The sequence below is a fragment of the Gadus macrocephalus genome, chromosome 20, assembly GCF_031168955.1.
Source record: "Gadus macrocephalus chromosome 20, ASM3116895v1".
In the NCBI taxonomy this organism is placed as follows: Eukaryota; Metazoa; Chordata; class Actinopteri; order Gadiformes; family Gadidae; genus Gadus; species Gadus macrocephalus.
The window spans coordinates 15,711,850-15,724,294 of NC_082401.1; the positions used below are offsets into that span (position 1 = coordinate 15,711,850).

At 48.5% G+C, this 12,445-nt stretch overlaps 1 protein-coding gene across 1 annotated transcript in view; it reads left to right on the plus strand.

The window, feature by feature from the left end:
• nxph2a (neurexophilin 2a) overlaps positions 1-11,748 on the plus strand; it is a 14,344-nt gene extending 2,596 nt beyond the window's left edge. The window contains exon 3 of the mRNA XM_060039762.1: positions 9,386-11,748. Coding sequence (XP_059895745.1) covers positions 9,386-10,132 — 747 coding nt within the window. The 3' untranslated portion in view covers positions 10,133-11,748. The remainder of the gene's footprint in view (positions 1-9,385) is intronic.
• The last annotated feature ends 697 nt before the right edge of the window (positions 11,749-12,445 follow it).

Below are 12,445 nucleotides of genomic sequence, written 5' to 3' on the forward strand. Positions count from 1 at the left end.
CCCGCAGAGGATCCACTCTCCCCCCCATGACATCTGCCGCAGCCATCGTGTGCGGAGTGACAGCGGGACAATTTGGATGGGGGGGACGGACTTAGACCCACTTGAGTGAGAGTCTCTCTCTCTCTCTCTCTCTCTCTCTCTCTCTGGGGGGGCTTCTAATGAACGTTATTGACAGGAGCGAGAGGCGGGACTTCCGAGCATGTTTCGGAAGTTTCCGTTACATGGGTTTGGATGGTGAGAGGGAGAGAGACTTCCGGGAGGGGGGGGGGGGGGGGGGGGGGGGGTGGTGGTATCCGTTTCCGTGACCCGTTTCGGATGTCGCTTTGCTTTGTCAAATTCGGTGTCGCTTCGACGAAATTTCCTTCGTCCAAAATCTCCACGTAACTTTCTCCCCCTTGTTGTGGTTCATCCCTTCCGTGTTCCTACTCTTTTCGGCCCGGGGACCTCGGTGCTAACTGCCGTGCAACACACTACCTCACGACACACAACAACACACAACCCCTCACGTGGCCTGGGGTTATCTCAGAGAACGGGATTCAGCATGTGATGCGCCTCTACCTAGTACCTACCTCCTACCTCTGAGTCATGGTTAGCATCCCACCAGGACAGGGGGAACGTGGGTAAGGGGGGGGGTCTGGCGGCAGAGTTCAAAGCCTTTGCGCCGTAGCCGTTATACTAGGCGTGACCGCATTGAAGTGACAACGTAGCGGTCCCGGCTAAGCCCAACTCTTCCTGTCTGCGAGCGTCTCCCGTGGCACACTGCGCCCGCTGAAGTTCATCCCCGCAACGCAGACGCGAGCACTGATTTAGGGGATTACAAGTCATTGCTCGAGAAAGGATTTAGCCGTTTATTTCTACGTTAATCAAACCGCCTGCATATTTATTTATTTATTTATTTATCGAGGTGGTCCATGGGGGAATCAGCATATTCAAAGTTTGAGAGGGGGAAATGTCTTAATCTATATATTTCAATGAGGGTTTAAAGTTAGTTGGTATATGCAATATTATATATCAAATGTACGTCCAAATCAGGATTTTCCGCCCCGTTTGGTTTCGGCGTGTAGAAGAACAGCTTGGGCAAAGACAACAGCTTCCTCCCTACACTCCCCCCACAGCGAAACATCAATTCTGCATGAAATCCTTCTCTAAGGGCCCGTTAACCTTCTCCCCCCCCTCCCCCCCCCCCCCCTCACCCCCATGCTCAATTAGTTTGTATTTCATTATTTATTTACGTATTTAGTGTATGTGTTTTAAGAAAGCAAACTATACCGGCGGAGAATGTAATAAAATGTACAGTGGCGGATTAGGCCCTGCTCTTTAATCTCACACTCCTGATAATACCGCACGGGCTGATTGATTAGTTTTTCAGGAAGCTTATGTCTGAAAAACCTAATCCGTCTTGGGATTGTGCCAGCCTTGTAAGGTTTTCTGCTCCGCCACTTTATCACGGCGGCGAATTATGGAGCTGCTGGGCTGTGATAAGAACCTGGTCTCTTACAGAGCCCTCACCCTCTCTCCGCACACACACACACACACACACACACACAGGACAGGGAGACAGACACACACACAAAGTACGGGGACACACACACACACACACACACACACACACACACAAACACACTTAGTGGACACACACACACACACACACACACACACTGCCTGTCCCCATGCACTCAGTCGCCCCCCGCTCCCCCTCCCCACCCCCCCTTTTTCTTCTTCTCGACTCCAGACCAAAACGAGTGACAAAAATACACAAACTGTTTATATTCAGGCTACACGCCGTAGCCTGCTCTTCAAATTAACCTCCCCTCGGATTTGCCTTGTAAAGAAACGGGTACAAAACACCCCCACAAAAAAATACATTCAAAAGGGGTGTTCACTCGAGAGTTTAAGTGGAGAGCAGAAATTGTAAGAAGAAAATGCCTTGAATACCAGTCCCAGCCGACCAATGAGAAGTGACTTGCTGGAGCGAACAGGTCTACGGACCTGTGAATGGAGGAGCAGCGCTCGGGAATGATTTGGTCGGCGCTTACATACATGCTTCATATTAGGGTCACAGTCCCCCCGGCACCCGAGGCTTGACTGGGGGTAATCCCTCACAAACAATACCGTCCGTGACATTTGCAGTCCTCCGCTGGAACACCTGCCTCCCCCAACCAAAGGTCGCCGTTTCCCCGGGAGAAGCCCCCTTGAACGCGGCTTTGAGGGGACGCGTGCGCCCCACTCCTCATTATTGAGGAGTTATCGCTGCTAGCCAATCACAGTGTCAATCAATCATAATGTGGTTGGGGAGTGTGTGTGTGTGTGTGTGTGTGTGTGTGTGTGTGTGTGTGTGTTGCGCGTTGGCATTAAATCCATCGATGCTCCTCAGTGGTAGAAATGAAGAGAAAAGAGGCCTCCGATGGATGAATGGGTATTTAGCTATGGGCAGCAACGACAGTAACCCGGGTCGTCTGTACGACGGACGGTCTGTCGATACCCCGTTCAGGGCGCCGTTGTTCCTCCGGCGTCGGGGTAACTTATGGTCGGCGCCGAGGAGCCCTGGGAGAGTACAACCTTGCAATCGCCGACCGTGTCCGCCACGCCGGCTGCGGGTAACATTAGGTCGGTTCAATAGGGTTTTAAATCCACCCGCCCGCCCGCCCTCCACAGCTATGAATTTTTATGGACTACACAGAGCCTGAGGCAGGCTCGTCGGATCCGCGGCGGCGGTGGTGGTGGTGGGGGGCTATACCTTATAGCCTTGTCATTACGGGGTAAAGCAGGATCGGATACGCTCTGCGTGCCGTGCGCTGCCTCCGAGCTGCATGGGCCGTTTGTAGCAGCTCTTTTATAGCCTGCTTTCTCCTTTCTGTGGCCCCGGCATCAACCTCACCCACCGGTCTGCAGAATAAAGGAGAACCTTTGATCTGTTTTTTTGTTTTCTCAAGTCGAATCGCAACGGCCGAGTAACACCCTCTTTAGAGAGTTTCTTTGATATCGCAGCTTCTCCCTGTGTCATCTGATAGGAGAATCACAGAACAGAACAGCCAGTGGCACCTCACTGCTGCTGTGTTAACATCGTTTCATTCGTCTGTTCGTTTCTGAGCCATCCATTATGATAGCCCTCCGCCGTAAAACTCAATGGTTTGCGCGTGTGTGCGTGCGCACGCACGTACACACATGCAAAATTATTGATAGTACTGCGTCTGAAGCCATTGCACATAATTAAGGTACTTAATGGCGCGTTGAACAAGTTCATATTCTCCTGCACACCGTGAAATAATTACCACGCCGTGTTCTAGAAAACAGACATAAAAAGTCCATCATTGCGCAGGCGGTGTAGGGCTTCATAGGACTGACCTTTTATTTTTTTAATGAACCAGCATAGCTTTCATGTATACAGCGAGATGGGACAGCTGAAGAATGCACATGGCAATCACCTTTATGACGCTTCCTGGTGTTTTTGTTTCTCAAGCCTGGCCTTTGAAGCCCTTCTCTCTCTAAGCCTGTCATTTGCAGCCTGAACGCCATGCGTTCAGCTCCCCTCTGTCCCCGCATAGTTCCTCTGAAGTACCAGCCTTCAGACGCCATAGAACGGGGGCGAAAGAGAAAGAATATAAAGGAAAAAAAGTCCCCAATGAATTGTCCTTTGACTTTCTCTGAAATCATTGCAGGTTCAAATCTGCAAAGAGGCAACGCTTGCGGCGGCTCATTCAGCGGAACTATTTAGCCGAGAGACGCGGGGTTTTGTCAAACAAGCGACAGGTGCTTGGCGATGAAGGCTTTCATTTTTATTTAATGCCCCGTGTTAGGATGACTCATGTTAGTTTGAAAGCGACGTTAAAAGCTGGTGGCCCATGGGATCCAAGTGTTAACTGCAGCCACGGAAACAACTTGTGGATGAGTCCAAGACATAGGGTATCCCTGGAGCCCGAATCCTGCTTCGTGTGCACACACACTTAGTATAGTATGGCATTGTGTAGTAGGCAGCAGACATGGCATGCACAATCAATTGCATGTGCACGTGCATTGTGCATAAACAACATCTCGAATTTTATGATTTGGGTGATTATCCAAAAGGTCAAGTTCACTATCAGAATTTCAGTGACACATTACAGAAGTCTTAACCTAATTTTGATACTGTATTATCATCAAGTTCATCTTGGGATTAAAACGGCTTACTTCCATTCCATTCCAAGCATAGAGATGTGAATGTGCGGGAGACTTGTCTTATGTCTGACTCTGGTCCAGTAGAAACGATTTACACAAAGTCCAAAGCTTCTCATCGATTTTCAATCCGGGATATGTGTGTGTGTGTGTGTGTGTGTGTGTGTGTGTGTGTGTGTGTGTGTGTGTGTGTCGATGGGGGCGGGATCGTAAGGGGATTATGAAAGTGATGATGCGTTGAAAGCCCACACCTGCCCCCCCCCAAAAAAAAAAGTGTTCGAGGGGGCTTTGCTGCTGTCAAACGTGACAGGTGCTGAGATAACACAAGTATCACAGATTACCTGAAGACTCACCGCCGCAGCTCCCAGGCCCCCCTCCCCTTCCCCTGGGGGGGCTGAGGTGTGTTGGTGGTGGTGGTGGTGGTGGGGGGGTGGAGGGCGGTGCTAAGTTGCGATTACGTTGAGCTGCTTGTTTTGTAGGGACCCCGCTGCTGTTGTCAATTTTTACACGTAGGCTTCGATATAAAGTTTCAAATAAATATATAAAAAGGGGTTATGGTGCTCATCCATTAGCACCAGGGACGGGCATTAGTGTCTACAATACATGTTATAAGGACGGCCTTATGTCGTAGAACACATGTGTTCTTTGAAAAAGATATATTGCCCCCCCCCAGAGTGGTAGACTACCGCATAGTTGCCATCATCACTTAAACCCCCCCATGCTCATCCAGCGTGCTGCAAACAACTGTCCCTAGGCCACTTATGGCCTCTTATTAGGAGTGATGGCCTCGGAGCGCGGGCGGTTGCTACGGCGATCAGAGTAGCAATCTCAATTGCCCCCTGGGGACAAATAAAGTTTTTTGGAATTTTGAATCTGTTTCCACGAGAACGGACGGGGCTGGGACCCACACTCTCACTCCAGACACCACGCCTCTGTCAATCATTACAAATGATACTGGTCCAATTAGTGTGTTTGTGTGCGTGTGCGTGTGAGAGTGTGTGTTAGAGTGTGTAAGAATGTGTGTCTGTGTGTGTGTGTGTGTGCGTGTGTAGGAGTGTGAAATAATGTGTGTGTGTGTGTTAGAGTGTGTGTTTTTAAGAGTGTGTAAGAGTTTGTGTGTTAGAGTATGTAAGAATGTGTGCGTGAGAGAGTGTGTGTTAGTGTGTAAGAGTGTGTGTGTGTGTAGTGTGTGTGTTAGTGTGTGTATAGTGTACGTGTGCGCGCGCGCGCTATAGTGTATGTGTGTGTTTTGATGCTTCTAAAACAAGACAGCCACAGACTGGACTATTGTGTGCTATTAAATAACCAAAAAAGTACACAATCCAATTATAGCAAGGTTACGACCGAGAATTTGTTAATGGTCAATGATTAAATCAGTCAGTGGTCATGCATTCTGTGTGTGTACGCACACACACACACACACACACACACACACACACACACACACACACACACACACACACACACACACACACACACACACACACACACACACACACACACACACACACACACACACAGCAGGTCATCAAGATCTTTTACTACAGATTTAAGCATCAAGTTAATGAGGCTTTGGACGCAGAAAATTAGGGGAGAAATAAATGGTGGTCCCACAGTGAGGTCCATTCCCACAGAGACATCTACAGGGAGAGGCCGGGTGCCGGGAGCACCTCCGCATGCACTGCTGAGCCACTTAATTGTCCGTGTTGTGTATTGAGAGGAAGATGTCTCAAACCGGTCGTCTAAACGCTCCAAAGCCCCACCTTAAGTGCCGGACAGCGTACAAACATGCACACAAACAAAACAAATATACATACTAATAGTGCAGCTTTGATGTCGACCTCAACGAAAGCCTCGCCTTTAATGTAGAAAAGATAAAGGCCAGGGGGCGAAGAAACCCAAATAAAGCTGTGGAGGGCAGAGGTTTGGTGCCGGAGACGGCTGCAAGTTTAGAGAAGCAGGGAGACAGTCCATTTAATCCCGGGTTTGGCGGTTCTGCCCGCGGGGCCGGAACGCATCACAGACGGGCTCGGTGTCGCCCGGGCGGTCATCGCAAATGGTGGTTCTCTCTTTTTCGTTTTGGGTGTGCATGTGTTTGCCTCCTTCATCGGCTGCATCTCTGCAAGATGATCCAGCCGCCAGATGTCACAGAGGCTGCTTAATAACTTTCTAGAGGCTAGTCCTGGTCAACTGTGGCAATTACCTTTTACGTCAGACCTCTATAAGATATGTCTACCCACGGGGCGAGCAGGCAGTCAGCTCTATAATGCTCATTACCGATAACGGGCCGGGCCGGTCTGTGCCCAATCAGATCAACTGTCAGGAGAGAGAGAGAGAGAGAGAGCGAGAGAGCGAGAGAGAGAGAGAGAGAGCGTGCGAGAGTGCCGCTATCAACCGCTAACTGATGGACGGGCTATTGGATCTGCCTTTTGGAGGAGGCACCTGGTCTACAAACCATAGCACCGACGTGCTAGCCTCACGCCACGAGCCAGAAATTTCAGAGTTTGTTGCTCGGCGATTAATATCCGTCTGGCCTTGGCTTGGCAGCAATTGATTTCCAAATATGAAACCGGCCTAACGACGCTGGAAGAATCCAAGCCAATAAGATTAAGTAACTTTCAAGTGACTCTTTATATCTCTTCGGCGTGTATCGAGGTAAAGCCAAAACATTCTTCTCGGTGAAGTGCTTTTTGCCCTTAATGTTCATCGCTCGACATACTTATTCAGTCCATTTTGAAGAAAATTGATTTTGAAGTAGATTGCTGCACTTTCCCTGGGTGCCGCGAATGTTTTTGTTCAGACTGTCGTGCTCCTTGTGCCTGCTTTACTGAAACTCACGCCCACGATCTCTGATTGGACCAACCGTTTTTTAAAAATAAACAAAATGTGAATTTGGGAGATGAAGACGGTGTCACGAGGCCGCCGCCCTGCCGCTGAGACGCTGTGCAGCGCTGGGGTACGGTCACCGTGGCGGGACCTGTAACGCCATCTTATGTAGATGAGAGGTTATCGTGTTCCCTCGACCACAGATCCACTACGCCCGTTTCTAGTGCTGCAGACAAACGGAGAACACATCCTATGGAAAGGAGATGTCCCTCCATGACCTGCTCCATCTCCATCCCCATCTAAGTAGGTTGGGATTGTTCCCTCCTGTGGCTTTGCCAAATACAGTTTCAAGGCTGCCTCGTCAGGGCGTTGCCCTCATGCAGCCGTAAGGAGCGTTCAGAACTTGCAAAAATGTCCGCCACTGAACGCATCCTATAGCGTGAAGTTCCCTTGTTGTGTTGGCTGAGTTTTGCCGGCGTTGGTTGCTACCGCAGAGAAAAACATTGAGTTCCATAAGACGCAGGTTATTATTCTCCTAATGCCTCGTTTCAAGTTTCCCTGGAACGCCTCTAGCCTGGAAGCTCTGATTAGGAAATCTTAATGAAGCTTCTGTGTCTTCTCCTTCAGCAGACCTTGCCTGCGTTCACTGACACACACCCGCACACACTTGCATGCAGACAGACACGCACACACACAAGCGCACAGACGCAAGCGGAAACCAATAGACACAATGTTGTGATGTGTATGTGGAGAGAGAAAGTAAACTACTGGTTTAGACTTAGAAGACTGTGACTGTCTCTGTCTGTCTGTGTCTGTGTAAAAGCATTTAAGTTCCCGGTGTCATCACTCTCAGGAGTATTTATGGACGTAGCATTACCACTGGGAATCCTCTGATGTTGTCACAGCAATCTCCTAAGTTTCACATCATAGGTACCCCTTCTCCCCAACACTCATTACATGACTCAAACCACACATCGTTTACATGCAGATACAAACATGCCACCCGTCTCTGAATTCATGCCGCATTGTGGCATGAATCAGTGGGAGTGAGTGAGTGAGTGAGTGAGGGAGCGAGTGAGTGAGTCCATCTAAACTGTCTCCATTCCCTCTCCCCACGTGTTCTTAAGTGCCCCGTTATTTAAAACGGCGAGAGCATCCCGTCGAATTAGCGTCCGGGCTCAGGCGGGAAAAGGCGGCCTCAAGCGGCGTCGGGTCCGAGGGGGAAAGGGCAGCGCTGGAGCTGGTTGAGTAAACGGCCGACGATTTGACGAGCTTAAAGAGCGGCGCCTTGTTAGCGCGCTCCCTCGCTCAGCGGTGAGACCTCGTCTTAATTACGAGTCGTCAGCCGCTGATAGATGGACTCGGATCGCGGCCCGTGGGGAAAGAAGCATCGATATTTACATTACATGTCCGGGGCCCTCAGGGAGCCGCCGCCATTAGATAGAGTTTACCAAGATGTTGCTGCTAGTGTCTGGGCCGTCAGTGCGTAGCAGCGCGTCGACTGCAGCAAAACTCAATCCGTTCCGACGGATCAAGCACAGACTCATGTGCTGCATGAATCGTCCCGTTCTCAAACAGGGGAGGGTATTGCTCTCGCTCGGCCCAAGAATAAAAGCAGAGTTTACAAAAACACAGGAGGTGATGCAACGGAGTCCGCAGAGCAAATGGTGCTCGACAGACCTAGTTTGTTAGCTCTGCGCATATGGGCTGCACCGAGTGAAGCTCACAGCGAAATTCTAATTAGTGTGGAAGAAGTGTGCAGCAGCTCTGCGAGATTTCCAACAGCCGCAGCTCAGCGCACTCACATCTGCTTCTTGCAGTGATCCCTAAAACTAGGCCCGGGGGAAAGCCAGCACAACTAATTACTAATGAAACTCGCTAAGCCCATTGCCATGAATTATTGAAGCTTTATCTGAAGTGGACCAGGAATTACTCCTTAAGCTAAAACGAGCTTTGAGGTGCATGGAGGGATGGCGGTTCATTGGCATGTCTGGATTAGCCCTGGCAGTAGTGCACAACTCAACCACTTTGGGAGCCATGGTCTTTTTGTCGCCGTCCCCTTGGAAGCCAGAGTTCAGAGGAGTACAGTAGTGTGAAGAATAGGCCTTCCCTTCGGAGACCGGTTGGGGCCGGGGAGTCACGAGGATTTATAACCACCCGTTTGACCCGACAAGTCGCGGCAAATGCGTGTAATAATTATAATCATAAAGCGTCAGAGGATCTACACTGAATCCATCAGGACATTCCAAATAATGATATGGATTTGCATAAATTTTGCTCATGATGGTTGTTAAGCGTGTGTAACATTACAGCAATGATATTAGGGATATGGTTAAACAACAAATGTTCACCTCAGAACATGTCCCGTGTCCTAACTTGACTTTATGTTTGTGTTTGTTGTGCAAAGGCTGCGTGCGAGAAAGCGAGCGGGGCGGCGACCGAGCTCATCGAATGGGACGAGAGCGACCACGGACAGAAGTTCTCTCCCAGCGGGGCCAGCCCCCGGGTCCTGAACCCCCTGCGGCTCTTCGCCAAGGGGCTCCCGGGGCTCCGCAGCAACACCCGGGAGGTGACGTACCTGGAGAACGTGGAGGACTTCTGGGACTGGTTATCTAACCAGACAGATGGGGCAGGGGCACAGGCCAGAACTAAGCGCAGACCCATGGTGAAAACGGGCAAGTTCAAGAAGATGTTTGGCTGGGGCGACTTCCACTCCAACATCAAGACGGTGCAGCTCAACCTGCTCATCACCGGCAAGATCGTGGACCACGGCAACGGCACCTTCAGCGTGTACTTCCGCCACAACTCCACGGGCCTGGGCAACGTCTCCGTCAGCCTGGTGCCGCCCTCCAAGGTGGTGGAGTTTGAGGTGGCCCGGCAGTCCACCACCGAGGGCAAAGACGCCAAGTCCTTCAACTGCCGCATCGAGTACGAGAAGACGGACCGAAACAAGAAGACGGCGCTGTGCGCTTTCGACTCGTCCAAGGTGTGCTACCAGGAGCACACGCAGAGCCACGTGTCCTGGCTCTGCTCCAAGCCCTTCAAGGTCATCTGCATCTACATCGCCTTCTACAGCGTCGACTACAAACTGGTGCAGAAGGTGTGCCCCGACTACAACTACCACAGTGACATGCCCTACTCCTCCACCGGGTGACCCGCCCTAAAAAGAGAAGATTTAAATGTCGAATTCGAATAGCTGTTCATCCTCCCCTCCTCCCTGTGGTTGATCTGGGATTCTGTGTGAGCCACTCAACCACGCTATGACCCACTTATTCTGAAACCGCTTTTCCTCACTAGCACACGTATGCGTTTTCTGTATATTAAAAAAAAGGCTACTGGTAATGAGTATACCGTCCAGATGTTTACGACTGGGGAAGGCCGTAGGCAAGCACGGCCCCGATTCAGAGAACAGAGCCCGACTCCGGACATTAGCGCCGCTTTTACTTTGGAGTAAAAAAAATAAACAAATGCATCTGATTGTCTTTAACTCATCAGAGCACATTTTCTCCCTTGTACAGTTTAACTTCAAATTTCTATTTCTCACTGGGTTCCAGTGCTAATAAAATAATAATAAAATAAAACCAAAAGTATTCCGAGAACTGGGTAATTAAAAACGACATAAGACACATTATTGCCTATTAGAATACATCATCCATTGTTTTTTGGACTAATTGGATTGGCTTGCTACTAAAGTCGTCCAAAGATTACGCGTACCCTAAAACTAATCGTACATTGCAGCGTTGGCATTTGAGGGATGCAGTGTTGAGGCACGTGCGACTCCTTTAGGAAAGCCAACAGCGGATTAATGTGTCGGGAGAGGTGTATGAAAGCGATAATTGCAGGACAGGTGGATTTAGTGAGACTGGCAGATAATTAACAGCACTTTGTCATGGTCCTTCTACCAGCCCTGACATCACTTGTCTTTAATAGGTTTTAATTAGAGCGCACATTCTCATTTACTCAATGCCAAAAGCGAGCAAAGGCGAAAGCAGGAAAAAAAATAATGCATTCAGAAAGTAGAATCAGAATGATTTATGGACCTTGCATAAATAGGACAGGTATCGCGTCAGCACCAGCCAATACTTAACGAAACGTAAAATATGTGAACTGATTATATTGGGTTTCAAATTTTTCCTTCCGTATCCATGGGTTGCAATCAATCACGTCAATAATTGATGTAAAGAAATGTACCTTTTTGCCCTATAAGTTGTATGTTCTTACATCTGTAAATGCTACCGTCAGATTATACACATAAAGCTGTATGATGAAATACCTGAATCTCTGTTTATCTATGTTGGTGTTTTAATTCTATCCCCCCCTTTTTGTGAAAATGCCGTATGTTACCTTGACGTATGCATTCTTGATCCCTCTAAATCCTAAGCGTGTTGAAAAATGGCATTAGAGTTAAAAGATGTTAGTTTTATTTGTCCCAGAGAAAATAATATCGATCTGTAAAACTGTTTACTTTAATTCTGGTGTTTGTTAAGCGATAGTTTAAGTCGTCCATTGATATTTTTAGTGAGTGCTTTATTGAGTTTTTATGTAAACCTTGGGACTACAGTTTCTTTGCGGATTTATCCACTTGTGATTTGTTGATAGTTATTTTCCTTCTGTAAAATACGCGTAACCCACTGCTGTGTGTATAGTGTAAGTAAAAATGGTCACTTTGGAATATTTAATAGGGCATTTCTTTTGGTAAAAAATCGAAGTTGTTTGTAAAAGATCAGTTTAGGTTTTTAAAGGCATTAAAAACCTTATTTAAACTTTCAACGGCACCATGTCATATATCTGGTACACACCCTCTCCACACCACCGGATAAGCATGCCACTGGAGCCACATATCAGTGGAGCTTTTTAATGGGCTATAAATCTGTGTCTTCAGACAAGCATGATGCGGGAGCTGCACCTCGGGGAGCACATCAATTTCCCCGTGACCATCAGGGACAGGGGTCTTTCAGTCCCTTCCATTACTCTTATCTGATCAGGGGTGAAGCATCCACTCTGAAGAGGCGGGTCGCCTCAGAGACACAAACGGACACACACACACACAGGGGAAGTGGGGACATATGGTTACACGTATAGGTGGACAAGCTCTAATGTGCATGGTCAATTTGTCCGTTTTTTTTTGTGGATTGTTTTAAATGAAAGAATTATGAAAATATGGTGTATGGTAATTAAGCATAGGCCCTTTTAAAAGGGTCTATGCTTATTGTAATTTGTAGATCAAAACCTAGCAGAAAAGATTTTGGATTCTGATGCTCTGGCGGAGGAAAAAAAACTAAATGAATAGTCTTGTTGGATCTCTTCAAACAAGCACCAATGAAAGACCAACTCAAAACAAACAATTCCCTCCAATGGTTTAAACGTGTACTGCAGAAAGAAGAAGCTAGGGTTTAATCGGTTTGCGATTCCTTGTTAACCAGCCTCCTACCGTGGATGGCCTTTGCGGGATGGAGGTGAGTCTGCC